Source organism: Physella acuta, unplaced genomic scaffold (genome assembly GCF_028476545.2).
Source record: "Physella acuta isolate Inbredline_101_S28 unplaced genomic scaffold, ASM2847654v3 ptg001622l, whole genome shotgun sequence".
NCBI lineage: Eukaryota > Metazoa > Mollusca > Gastropoda > Physidae > Physella > Physella acuta.
Genome location: NW_026733136.1, coordinates 32778 through 45805, shown reverse-complemented (window position 1 = coordinate 45805; position 13028 = coordinate 32778). Strand labels below are relative to the sequence as shown.

The 13028-nt window shown below is 35.1% G+C and overlaps 1 protein-coding gene across 2 annotated transcripts in view; it reads right to left on the bottom strand.

Moving 5' to 3' along the window:
• LOC131929375 (SH3 and cysteine-rich domain-containing protein 2) overlaps positions 1 to 9129 on the bottom strand; it is a 28667-nt gene extending 19538 nt beyond the window's left edge. Inside the window, exons 1-3 of one of the 2 annotated variants that reach the window (XM_059285528.1) lie at positions 8967 to 9129; positions 7753 to 8140; positions 928 to 1077 (exon numbers count right to left, since the gene is read on the bottom strand). In XM_059285528.1, coding sequence (XP_059141511.1) covers positions 928 to 1077; positions 7753 to 7803 — 201 coding nt within the window. In that variant the 5' untranslated portion in view covers positions 7804 to 8140; positions 8967 to 9129. Of the gene's footprint in view, positions 1 to 927; positions 1078 to 2778; positions 2826 to 7752; positions 8141 to 8966 lie in introns of those variants that run through there. The other variant, XM_059285529.1, reaches the window with a different exon arrangement.
• Positions 9130 to 13028: the final 3899 nt, after the last annotated feature.

The following is a 13028-nucleotide window of genomic DNA, read 5'->3' as shown; positions in this document are numbered from 1 at the left end:
AATATTAGAGAGTTATGTAGACAGTGTCAATATGCAATATTAGAGAGTTATGTAGACAGTGTCAATATGCAGTTTTAGAGAGTAATGTATTAGGAAACTACTTGCATAGGTCAAATTCTTTCTTAAGTTGTCGCTGACCTATAGGTGGACAATTATGTATCAGTCCACACAAGTCAATGATGAAAAATGTTACACTAAATCAAAAATGGCAAGGCAAACTGACCCTATAATTACATGTCTGAGGCAAAAAAAAAATGTCGGTAATGGTTTCGATATTCAGAATAATTTTAAGACTAATTATTTGGAGGACTACTTTGAGGTCAAATAAGATAATAAATAATTAAATAAATAAAAAAAATTTACGAGTCTGATATAAAAATGTGACTAGATATTAAAATGTGATATAAAAAAATGTGATGAGGCAGATATAAAAATGTGACAAGACAGATATAAAAAAATGTGTGACCTGATATAAATATGTGACGAGGCAGATGTAAAGATGTGACTAGATATAAAAAAAGTGATAGATATAAAAATGTGACAACACAGATATACAACTGTGACTAGATATAAATATGACTAGATATAAAAATGTGACTAGATATAAAAATGTGACTAGATATAAAAATGTGACAAGACAGATATAAACCTGTGACTAGATATAAAATTGTGACTAGATATAAAACTGTGACTAGATATAAAAATGTGACAAGACAGATATAAACCTGTGACTAGATATAAAAATGTGACTAGATATAAAAATGTGACTAGATATAAAAATGTGACAAGACAGATATAAACATGTGACTAGATATAAAACTGTGACTAGATATAAAAATGTAACTAGATATAGAAATGTGACTAGATATAAAAATGTGACAACACAATTATTAAGATGTGACAAGATATAAAACTGTGAGTACCCACCAGCCATGTCTGTTTGTCGTTTGACTTGAGAGACTTGAAGGCTTTCTTCCACATGCCCTTGATGGAGGCTGTGTGCTTCATCTTTTCCTCGTCGCTCTCTCCATCTTCAGCGTCGGCGTAGCCATTTTGTTTTGGCGTCAGCATCTCAATCTGTAATTAATTAAATACAAAGTCCGGTAATTAATCTGTATGGTCAAGGGGTAGAGAGCGCTTTCACTACACCGTAGTACCTGAGTTCGAACCTTGCCATTTTATTTTGGTGTCAGCATCTCAATCTGTAATTAATTAAATACAAAGTCCGGTAATTAATCTGTATGGTCAAGGGGTAGAGAGCGCTTTCACTACACCGTAGTACCTGAGTTCGAGCCTTGCCATTTTATTTTGGTGTCAGCATCTCAATCTGTAATTAATTAAATACAAAGTCCGGTAATTAATCTGTATGGTCAAGGGGTAGAGAGCGCTTTCACTACACCGTAGTACCTGAGTTCGAACCTTGCCATTTTATTTTGGTGTCAGCATCTCAATCTGTAATTAATTAAATACAAAGGCTTGTAATTAATCTGTATGGTCTAGGGGTAGAGAGCCCTGTCGCTACACCGTAGTGCTTGAGTTCGAATCTTGGTGTAAATCTGGTTTCTAGATTGTATGACATTTTAATTTTACCCAGCTCCGATGGTGCGCATTGTTAGATGTTAGAGTGCACAACTGTAAACCCGGTAGACAGGAGTTCGGATACCCATCTCAAATCCAAAGCACGTTTCGTAGTTCACCCAAGCTTTGGTGGTCGCCTTGAGAAGTAAAGACTTGCCACGAGTGCAATGAAACAGGTGAACTCTACTTCATCTGCCACATTGGCCGGCAAGTCCAAAAAGGTGTCATCTTTGGTTTCATATTAGTTATATCTATTCTATCATTATTGTCTGTGCTATAAATATTTTTCACCATATCACTACTATACTCATAAGAACAGACACATGTATATTACATTAGCACTGTGTACTATAACAGTATAGGTGCGCTACAATAGAAGAATCACTAATGTTAGTGGGTCAAGCATCAGTACAATAACATGCTGAGTTATCCCTGTGTAGATGACACAAAGATTGGACGTATCGCAACACATGCTGAGAAATAAGAAGGGAAGTTCAGATACTTTGTCTTCATCAGCACTTACTATTAGAGACACTGCACATGGTTAGTGTTAGAAATGCGAGTTATTCAAGATAATCAACAGTACAAAATCAGTTAGGTTAAAGACTTGAGAGAGTATGACCAAAGTGTGTAGCCAATGTTGGTAAACTGAATTGACATGTTCTAGATCTGTGCAGTGTAGGATCTTATAGGTACCTGACTCACGTTAGGGAAAGTGTATAAACAGCCTCAGAAAGCCTCGCCTTCTATAACAGGTGTGTTTGGTATTGATATATCTAACATGACAAAATTAAAATATTTTCAAGTGCAATTATCTTCGTAATCAGCAAAGGTTTTAATTAAACATTTTACAATTACGACTTTTAAAGCAACAAGTTTATTCACACCCGCCTATCATATATATATATATATATATATATATATATATATATATATATATATATATATATATATATATATATGTCAATGAGAAATAATTCCACGGTCTAAAAGCTTTGATTTTCTATCTTTATACGTTTTTAAACTTGATAATTAAAACTTGATTGTCTAGAGCTCGAATAAATAGAATTATTTTCTAAAAAAACAAAATATTAGAATGATTTGTAAAAAAAAACAACAGACGAACACTATCGGTAAAAGATAAACCGTCTACCTGTTCTAAAAGCATTCTAACACCTGCCTAAATAAACACCCACCGACCTATGGTAGAAGCTTTCTGAATAGAAACAAATTTTCTTTAGTAGCATCCGCTAGGTGTATTCCATTAAATCCAACGCTCCAAGATTTTTTCATGCTAAATAAATCACACATCAGCTTCTACTCCATACAACACAAACTCTCTTGAAACGCGGTATTCACGAAACCAAAATTCTTCAAGTAATTGCTTCTATTTCAGACAATTCATAAGAAAAAAAAAACGAATACTGAAAGAGGAGGGTATTGTACTATCTCCGGGGGTAAATTGCGATTCAGGTGCGAATCCCAAACAACACTTTGAGTGTTGTGATGACTTTTACATACGATCTCCCGCCCTAGATTTATATGGTAAGTATTATCAACAACGTTATTGCTTTGTTTATGAAATAAAACAAAAAATTCTAAGTCACATGACGTGTTGTAGAACTCTAGAATATCTGGCCGTGATAGAGAAAGTTGCGTCCCGTGTTCCTTCCAGACATTTTTCTCCGGGGGGGGGGGGGTGTCAACATTGTTCGGGGGGGGGGGGGGCGGACACTAGTAAAAGTGTATGTTTACTATATAACATCCATCTCGTTCGGGGGGGGGGGGGGGGGCGTTAAACTTTATTCGGGGGGGGGGGGGTGGCAGAGAGCCCAACCCCCCCCCCCCTTCCAAGAGATGCCTGGAAGAAACTCTGGTTGCTTCGATAGGCGAAGTTAAGTTTGGACATAACAGCCCGCCCTTTAATAAAATACCCAGGCATTCTATAGAATACATGATTTTGGCTGACAGAGTACACAAATCATCTCATATCACTCTAATATATTACAATTCATAGTACTCAAAAGTACGCGGTAAAAACAATTTAAAACTAAAAAAAAAAAAAAAAAAAAACTAAAATAAGATAAAATTAACCCAGATATTAAAAACAAAATAAGGGCTGAGATTTTCGCAGAAGCTAATCAACGATCAATTAATTAACACGCGTTAAATGGATTAGTTTTCTAGCATTTAAAAGGTGTGTTTATACAGGAAGTCACCAAGCCAATAGGTGCTAATTATGCACATAGGAAACTAGAAAAGTAGGTACACAAAAACCTGCAGTTCTACCAACAATAAAAAGAGAATGACGCTATTATTTAGATTATATGAATAGTTACGAGTTATGTGGTGTAAGCAACTGCTGTTTCATGTATGTCATTTTATGTAGTGTTGAGTGGGGTCGTGGCTCACCGTACTTGGTAGTTCGTCGTATACTGTACTTGTGGGGACGTGGTGAGGTCGTCGTTTACGGTACTTGATGGGGGTCGTCGTGTACAGAACCTGGTGGGGTCGTGGTATAAATTACTTGGTGGGATCCTGGCGTAGAACTCTTTATGGGGTCGTGGTATAAGAGGACTTCCACCACAGTGTACCAACAAATTACTGCGTAAAATGTAATGAATGCACTATTCCTTTATTGAGAGCTGAAAGCCAGGAGCTGAGACTTGATATTAAAAACAAAATTAGGGATGAGATTTTCGCAACAGATTTAATCAGTGATCATTTGAGAGCCAAGATATCAATTTATCTCATAGCCAAGCGTTGTGAAAGGTTTTATTTAATAACATTTTTAAAAAAAGTTATAAGGTATTTTGGGAATAAAAGCTGTATGGAAATCCATACATACATGTTACATAGCTGATGCGAGTGGGCAAGTATATGACCATAACCTTTTTTTAAGCTTTTTCTAAATCGCCAATTGTTAAATGTTGAAAACAAAATTTTAAGATTATTTCAAATATTATTTAGTCTACTCATCATTCCCGTTCATGATCTAGAACAAAATGTATTCGGCGTTTCTTTTTTTTTCTTTCTATAAGGATGGATGCGATTTCTGAGGAGCTCCAAAAACGTAACTAATACTTCAGTATACTTTAGGCAAAAAAAAAAGTAAACCGTTATATTTTAAGATACAGTTAGTAGGTCATGACACACTTGACGCCCGGCCAAACCTAGTAACAAGCCAGCAAGTGTGCTCGATGGTAATTGCTCTCAACACAGCCTTGGTCTCCGGGGTGCTATTTTCGTGTCTGTGAATTAAGTGTTCGCGGGTACCCATTTTTCACTTACCTAGACGGATTGAGTCTAATTGTGTTATTGTAAAGCGATGTCGCGAGTTGAGTGAATGATGTTTTTACTAGCTATAAGCAAATAGATCTAACTCCAGCAAGCACTTTGCTAAAGCAAAAAGTATGCTAAAAAATTTCTCATTATAATTTGCAATTCATTATCTCAAAAATACTCCTATCGTTATTGTATGATTAAAACAATCTTCCTAATCGTGTATGCCCGAATTCAGTATGTCCAAACCAAAATGCTTAATCCACTATGCTCAAAATATGAATGCCTAAAACTGTTTTTCTAATTTTCTAATTCAATATGTCTAAAACAATTTTCCTGATTCAGTATGCCGAAAACATAATTACTAATTATGAATGCCCAAAACAATCTTCCTAATTCAGTATGCCTAAAACAATCTTCCTAATTCAGTATGCCCAAAACAATCTTCCTAATTCAGTATGCCCAAAACAATCTTCCTAATTCAGTATGCCCAAAAAATCTTCCTAATTCAGTATGCCCAAAACAATCTTCCTAATTCAGTATGCCCAAAACAATCTTCCTAATTCAGTATGCTGAAAACAATCTTCCTAATTTGGTATGCCCTAAATAACCTGCGCAATTCAGAATGCCTAAAACAACCTTTCTAATTCATTATGCCAAAGAAATCTTCCCAATTATGCATGCCCAAAAAAGTCTGCCCTATTTCTAGTTCCCGTCATGCCTGAAAGTCTCGGAGCTATACAACAAAAATAAAACAGTCTCGAACTAAAGGCCGGGATTCGAACTCACGACTACTAATATAACGGCGACAACTGCAACACCACCTACATTTCTCATACGAATTCACAGAGGCCCTTCATTTCATTCGTTATAAAAAATTCAAGACTAATAAAATTAGCAGAAAATAAACGTACATACACGTACATTTTACACTGTTCACACTGATGTATTTCTGTTTAAAGAGTTTTTATCACAATTAAAAACAAATACAACTTCGTACACAGCCAATTAAGCGACTTAGGACGTCAAATTTAAAATAAATGTATTTACCGATAGAAAATTATACATACACAGCTTCAAAGCAAAAAATAAAATGAAACCCTCATTTTTTTTGGAACGAATTTAACGAATTAAACTACATAGATGAGTGAGTTTGTTTTGACGATTAGACCACACATTTAAGTTTTGTCTACATTCCAGTAATGAAGTAACACAATACATGTTGCTTTCGTGTAAACATTTTTTAATTTTATACAGAAAAGTGTTGCAACGAAACTTCTTTATTGTTCTTAATTCGATCTTTGTCTAAATTTTCTAACCTAAAACAATTTATTAATTAATTAACAAAAACAATTTAAACCAGTTTTACAAATCATTATTTAAGCTAGTACAGGTAAACGTTTGTTCTGAAAAGGAAAAGAGATAATCTTTCTGCAAAGTTCATTAGAGGCTTAAAAATGTTTGTATACAATTTGAAGGCGGCGTGGCCTAGCGATAGAGCGCTAGACAACTAATACGAAAGAATGGGTTCCGGGTTCCAATCAGCAGAACTTCCCTGAGATCATCCAGCTATGAGGGGTTCCTAACAACATTGGGGAAAGTAAAGCCAGCTGGGCATAGTGCCGACCACACTATCTCTTCATATGCTGAAATCACAGAAACAGGTGAGCTCTACTTCACTTGCCCCATAAACCGTTAGATTCGTAAAGGTAACACTTTGAGATGTATTTAATACTTAGAATAATAAGAAAAAGTTTGTTAACAATCTTACACCGAGGGTTTGATGAGTCAAATAATTTTCTGATATTTAACACGTAAGAACACCTTGGATACACACTTTTTTAGGAAATACATATTAGATATAACACACTTTTGGATAAACACAAGTTAGATTAAACACACCTCAGTATAAGTGATAGATGGAATACACTTTAGAAAACACGAAAGTTAGATTAAGGAAATACTTTATTAGGAAATACATATTAGATATAACACACTTTTGGATAAACACAAGTTAGATTAAACACACCTCAGTATAAGTGATAGATAGAAAACACGAAAGTTAGATTAAGCTCACTTTAATGAAGGTTATTCGTACTTTAGTATACTTAAAAGTTAAACACGTTTTAGTTTAAAAGAAAATTGATTTTAAACACAGTTTAGTATAAAAGAAAATTGATTTTAAACAGTTTAGTATAAAAGAAAATTGATTTTAAACACGCTTTAGTATGAAAGAAAATTGATTTTAAACACGCTTTAGTATGAAAGAAAATTTATTATAAACATAGTTTAGTATAAAAGAAAATTGATTTTAAACACAGTTTAGTAAAAAAGAAAATTTATTTTAAACACGCTTTAGTATAAAAGAAAATTGATTTTAAACACGCTTTAGTATTAAAGAAAATTGATTTGAAACACGTTTTAGTATGAAAGAAAATTGATTTTAAACACGCTTTAGTATTAAAGGAAATTGATTTTAAACACAGTTTAGTATGAAAGAAAATTGATTTTAAACACAGTTTAGTATGAAAGAAAATTGATTTTAAACACGTTTTAGTATGAAAGAAAATTGATTTTAAACACGCTTTAGTATGAAAGAAAATTGATTTTAAACACAGTTTAGTATGCAAGAAAATTGATTTTAAACACAGTTTAGTATGCAAGAAATTGATTTTAAACACTCTTTAGTATGAAAGAAAATTGATTTTAAACACAGTTTAGTATGCAAGAAAATTGATTTTAAACACGCTTTAGTATGAAAGAAAATTGATTTTAAACACACACGGATGAGCGAAAACTCGTTAGATTAAACACACGCTCTGATTAGCGAACACTCGTTAGATTAAACACACCAAATTGAGCACACACAATTGAACACATCGTGTAACTTACGCCGCGAGTACATCCCAAAAAAATGGACATGATTGCCAGAGCAGATTTCATAGCACAAGGACACGTTAGGAAACTTGAAAGAAACCTCAAATAATAAACTGGTGCTTAATCCGGCTAATCCCCAAGAAGTAACCAAATTTTCTTACGTATTCATTAAAATAACACTGACAATCAATTAGCGGATTCTTTGTTAATTATGAAAACATCAACCGAATCGCTTTTGAAAGTTTCATAAACAATATTTCAATTCAACTTTGGTAAAATTTTGTTGAAAAATAATAAATTTGGCAGAAAAGTATTATTTTGAAAAGGAAAAAATCAATCTCTTTATTTCATATTAGATTCTGTTTTTAAAAAAAATGTTTAATAGAATACTCAAAGAAGCATCCTGTATGAGGGAAGATAATATACAATTTGATAAACAATTATAAACTTTTGTGGCATAATATGTTGCCACAAATGATAATATAGTACTAATAAAACCAAAATAAAACCAACAAAACCGATCCAATATGAGAATGCACTGTAAATTTGAAAAACGGAGCCGCATAAATGAAAATTGAAACAGTCACAGAACTTATACACTACATGTAGCATCCTACACGAAATGTTAACAGAGCCACATAGTTTAACTAAGAGATCCAGTAACACTTTATAACGAAATCGCTTACGAAGCCGTACAATTAAAAAGTGAACCAAGTACAATTATAAGTTGCAACGAACATACAACTAAATACAGCAATGATCCGTACTATTTATTATTGCATGAAGCCGTTACATTAAAAATTGCAGGGATCTGTACAACTAAAGATTGCAAAGAGCCGCACAAATAAAAATGTGTACTGGGCCGAACAACTAACAATGTAGCCGTCTGAGTCTTAAACTTAAAAGATGTTCAGAAACACAACACGAAACGAAACGATGTTTCGATCTGTATCACTAAATGTTCTAACTAAAAGTATAACAACAAGACGCATATGTTTCGTACTATTAACAAATGTTATGAGTCTTACACTTGGAAACACAAAACGTAATGAAACAAAAAGTATAACTAAAAGTAAAACAACAAAAAAACAAGACGCATAGGTTCCGAACTAATAACAAATGCACTGAGTCTTACATTCGGAAACACAAAACGTAATGAAACTAAAAGTATAACAAAAAATATAACTAAAAGTATAACTAAAAAACCAAGAAGACGCATAGTTCCGTACAACTAACACATTCACAACACTAAAGTTCCAGCTCCAGAACCGGCTCCTACTAACAATCTCCAGCTCTCACTACCAACTCCTCACTGCTTCACATCCCGAATTTCAACAGCACAGTCTCCCAGCCTAAACACTAGCATCAAGTTCTAAAGATTTGAAAGCAGCAACCTCTTGTATCTATCAAAGACTTAAGGTAGTTTTTTCCCCCCTTCTTCTCGGAAGAGTATTCCCAGACATGCGCACACTGAAGTTGAAAAGTATTTTTTTTTAAAAAAAAAAGGTAAGGCGCCTAGAATGTTTTTATTTTTTTATATTTTTAAAAACCGATTTGCTACGACATGCTAATGTAGTTCTTTAGAGTATATTTAGAAACATGAAAGGTGAATCTATTTGATGACGTAGGTGGGTTTATACACCCCACCCCACCACCCCACGCTCCCGTGGGTAACCGCCCCGCCCTGCTCATCTCGTACACCGCGGGTACCTCGACAAAGGTAAGGATCTACCCCTGATAGAATTAACGGCTGCTGTGGTGTTAGAGTGCAGGTAAAAATAAATACGGCTCAATTTCTTCGCTACATGTATCAGTTTATTTAACGGCATTCGGCACCAGTCTTAGCGTCGTCCTCTAACCCATTTAGAGCCGGCTGGATACGGGAATTACCAGTAGTAATCTCGGATCATCTCTGTACACAGGTATACCAGGGGAAAGTTCGATATTTTTTAATATTAAGAGATGAAGCATTAAAGTATAGTCGTACTGAGTGATGAAGCATTAGTGGGCCTAAAGCTCTTCTAAGAGATGAAACATTGAAGTTTAGTTGTACTGAGAGATGAAGCACCCAAGTATAGTTATATTTAGAGGCAAAGGATTAACGTAGGCTTATAGCTCATCTAGGCAATGTAGCATTAAAGCATAGTCGTTTTAAGAGATGAAGCGTTAAAGTATAGTTATTCTACGCGACAAAGCATTGTAGTATTCAACAAAGGAATGAAGCATTTAAGTATTGTTCTACTTAGGAATGAAACATTAGAGTGTAGCTCTACTAAGCGATGTAGTATTAAAGTATAGTTATGGCATGGAACGAATCATTAAAGTGTTCAACTATGAGGCAAAGCATTAAACTGGAGCACTACTAATAGATAGAGGGGACGGCGTGGTCTAGCAGTAGAGTGCTGGACTGATAACACGAAAGCCTCGAATACGAATCTGGGTTCGTCTGTAGTACGTACCTGAGTCAACCAGCTCTTTATGGGTACCTAACTCACGTTAGGGAAAGGAAAGGCGGTCGTGCATAGTGCTGACCACACAATCTCTTCATAAGCCGAGATCACAGAAACAAATAAACTTGCCCCAAAGATCGTCAGGAACTTTTTTTCTAATAGATGAAATATTAAATCAGTGTACTACAAATACCACCAACACAGCGAACATCCATAGCATGGAGTTTTCCCTTCCACTACAGCTGTTAATGTTAATGTGATGGTTAAGATAAGCGGCAGTGTTGGTTATATCACAGGAAAAGGCTAGTGCTACGGTAACTTTTCTAGAAAATAATGTAGTAAAGTTCGACATTTTCTGGTGTCTAATGAAGTATATTGGTGCTGCAACTTGGTGAATTCGTTGCTTGAAAGTCTTGAGTTTAGTGTCTAGCTAGCTCGCTATATTGAAATGCACTCAATCCTTAGGTGCTTATAAAACTTGATAATTTCATTAAACAATGTCATATTCGTTCATTTGTGCTGCATACATATACGTATAAATATATGAAGTTAGTAAAAGAGCTAGTTGAGGATTGTGTTAGGTATAGAACTTTAGTTTTAAATGTCGACAACACTAATAGAATGTAACGAATTATAACGTACACACAGTAAGAATAACAGTTTTATTGTACTGTCTGCAAGAAGCCATCTAAAATATAATTTACTCGCCTAGTCGTGAAGAATTCTATTCGACCGGTGCTAAACAAACCCAACACCCATGAAATGTTAACACCTACAGTGGAAGCCTAGAAGTGTATTATATCAGAATAGAACATAAAAAAAGATTTTAAATTAAAACAGCACAAAGAAGACAGATCTTTAATATTAATTTATGAACAATAATGACAGGTACATTTTTGCCAGAGCTATACCACTGCACGTAAGACAAGAGTGATATTTTGTTTACAACTTTGAAAAATCTGGTCTAAGTTTGTTTACTGAGACGAGTTAGTATAGCGTTTTAGCGCCTACCTGTATTTTAGCGTTATTTTAAATATATTATTTCGATGTACTTGAGGGAAGTAATGAAGCAGCTATTAATACAAGCAGCTAAGTAATATTGTTAAAAAAAAAAAACTTTATTTTTTAGATTTTTGAGATAAAGTGATTCATTTTTTTTCCGATTTTTAAAATTACCTAAACGTTTCTGATTATGTATTAAAAATACATTTTTAAAAATAAAAAAAAAATAAAGCGTAAAAACAAACAAATTATTTCAATTATATGACGAATGAAAACATACACCGGAAGTAAAAATCACAAACACCTAGTTGTGGGACCTCGCGTCTCGAGTTTTTGTGTTGCTAATATTGCTAGTTAGTGTTTGTATTTATTCTTTACAAACATACCAACTCAAATAATTACTACAGATTATGTATGTTTACAGAAAACCACGCCCCCCCCCCCCCCCTTCCCCACCAGACAGACAACAAAACCAAACTAAGGCCGACATGCGGAGAGGATACCGGATCAGTATCGCGTACGTCACTCTGGGTCTAGGTGTCTGGGAAGCTGTTGTCAGTCGGTGGAATGGTGTTGGTGGAATGGTGTTGGTGGAATGGTGTTGGTGGAATGGTGTTGGTGGAATCGTGTTGGTGGAATGGTGTGAGTCAGTGGAATGGTGTCAGTCGGTGGAAATGTCAGCCAGCTTCAGACCGACATACTAACCCACCTTCGGCAATATATATATTATATATATATATTATATATATATATATATATATATATATATATATATATATATATATATATATATACACATTACGACATATAGTCCATCTTCTTATTCGACCTCGGCTTATGATGTTTTGTCAGCACAATTTCTACTTAACCAAATTAAACCATTTTAAAAAGTAAATGAGAAAAGTAAAACAAAACAAAAGTAAAAAAAAAGTAAAAATAACATTACATAAAACCCCCAAAACAACAAAGAAGAAAAAAAATGTTATTTAGCTCGGGCTATCGTGAGATTAACTTGGCCTGAAACTTGTAACATTTTCACAATTACCATAGAGCTCCATCTATCTCTGCCACGCACGCTTTTCCCGCTGTTTGAGCGCCAATCGTTCCGTGCTATTAGCATATATAAAGGGCGCGGGGTCGCTAGGAAGGATAACCCAGCTCAAAGTGTAGACGCGGGGACACGCTTAGAAAAACATTCGCCAGCGCCATTTTGATTAAGACCAAGCTTTTTCGTTACAGGTAAACAACGCGATCCATGGACACTGATCCCTTAGTCTCCCCGACCCCTTTCGACCCTTAAAAAAGTAGTGCCGTTTTTTGCGAGTTCCTACTCCTATAACTTAACCTCCCGCCATTAAGCTAACTCCAGCTCATAGCAGAAACATTACGCAATAGGAATAAAGTAGTTCTGTGTTTTTCTCTGTCGGGAGTTTCTAGAACACCCTCGCTACTTCATGACCCCCACAACTTGACCCCTCTTACTCCTGGCGGAAGCATTGGGTAATCCGAATAAATTAATTGGTGTTATTCCCCCTTGAGACTATTTACATGGCTCCCTGCGAATCTTGAACTCCCTGACTGAACTGAGTGTGGCAATGCTGAGTGATTCGTTAAAGTTGTACCGTGAGTTCATTTTACATTGTGAATTCCTACATAATCACACATGTCTACACACACACTCGATTACCTACACACTTCTTCCACCCACAACATACACTACCACACTGCCTCCTCCTCCTAGCATCCCCCCTCCAGCCTCACTCCACCAATACACCTCTTTCACACACTCTCACTCCACACATTCTTGCACCAATCCACCTAAACCCCTCCTCCACCCAC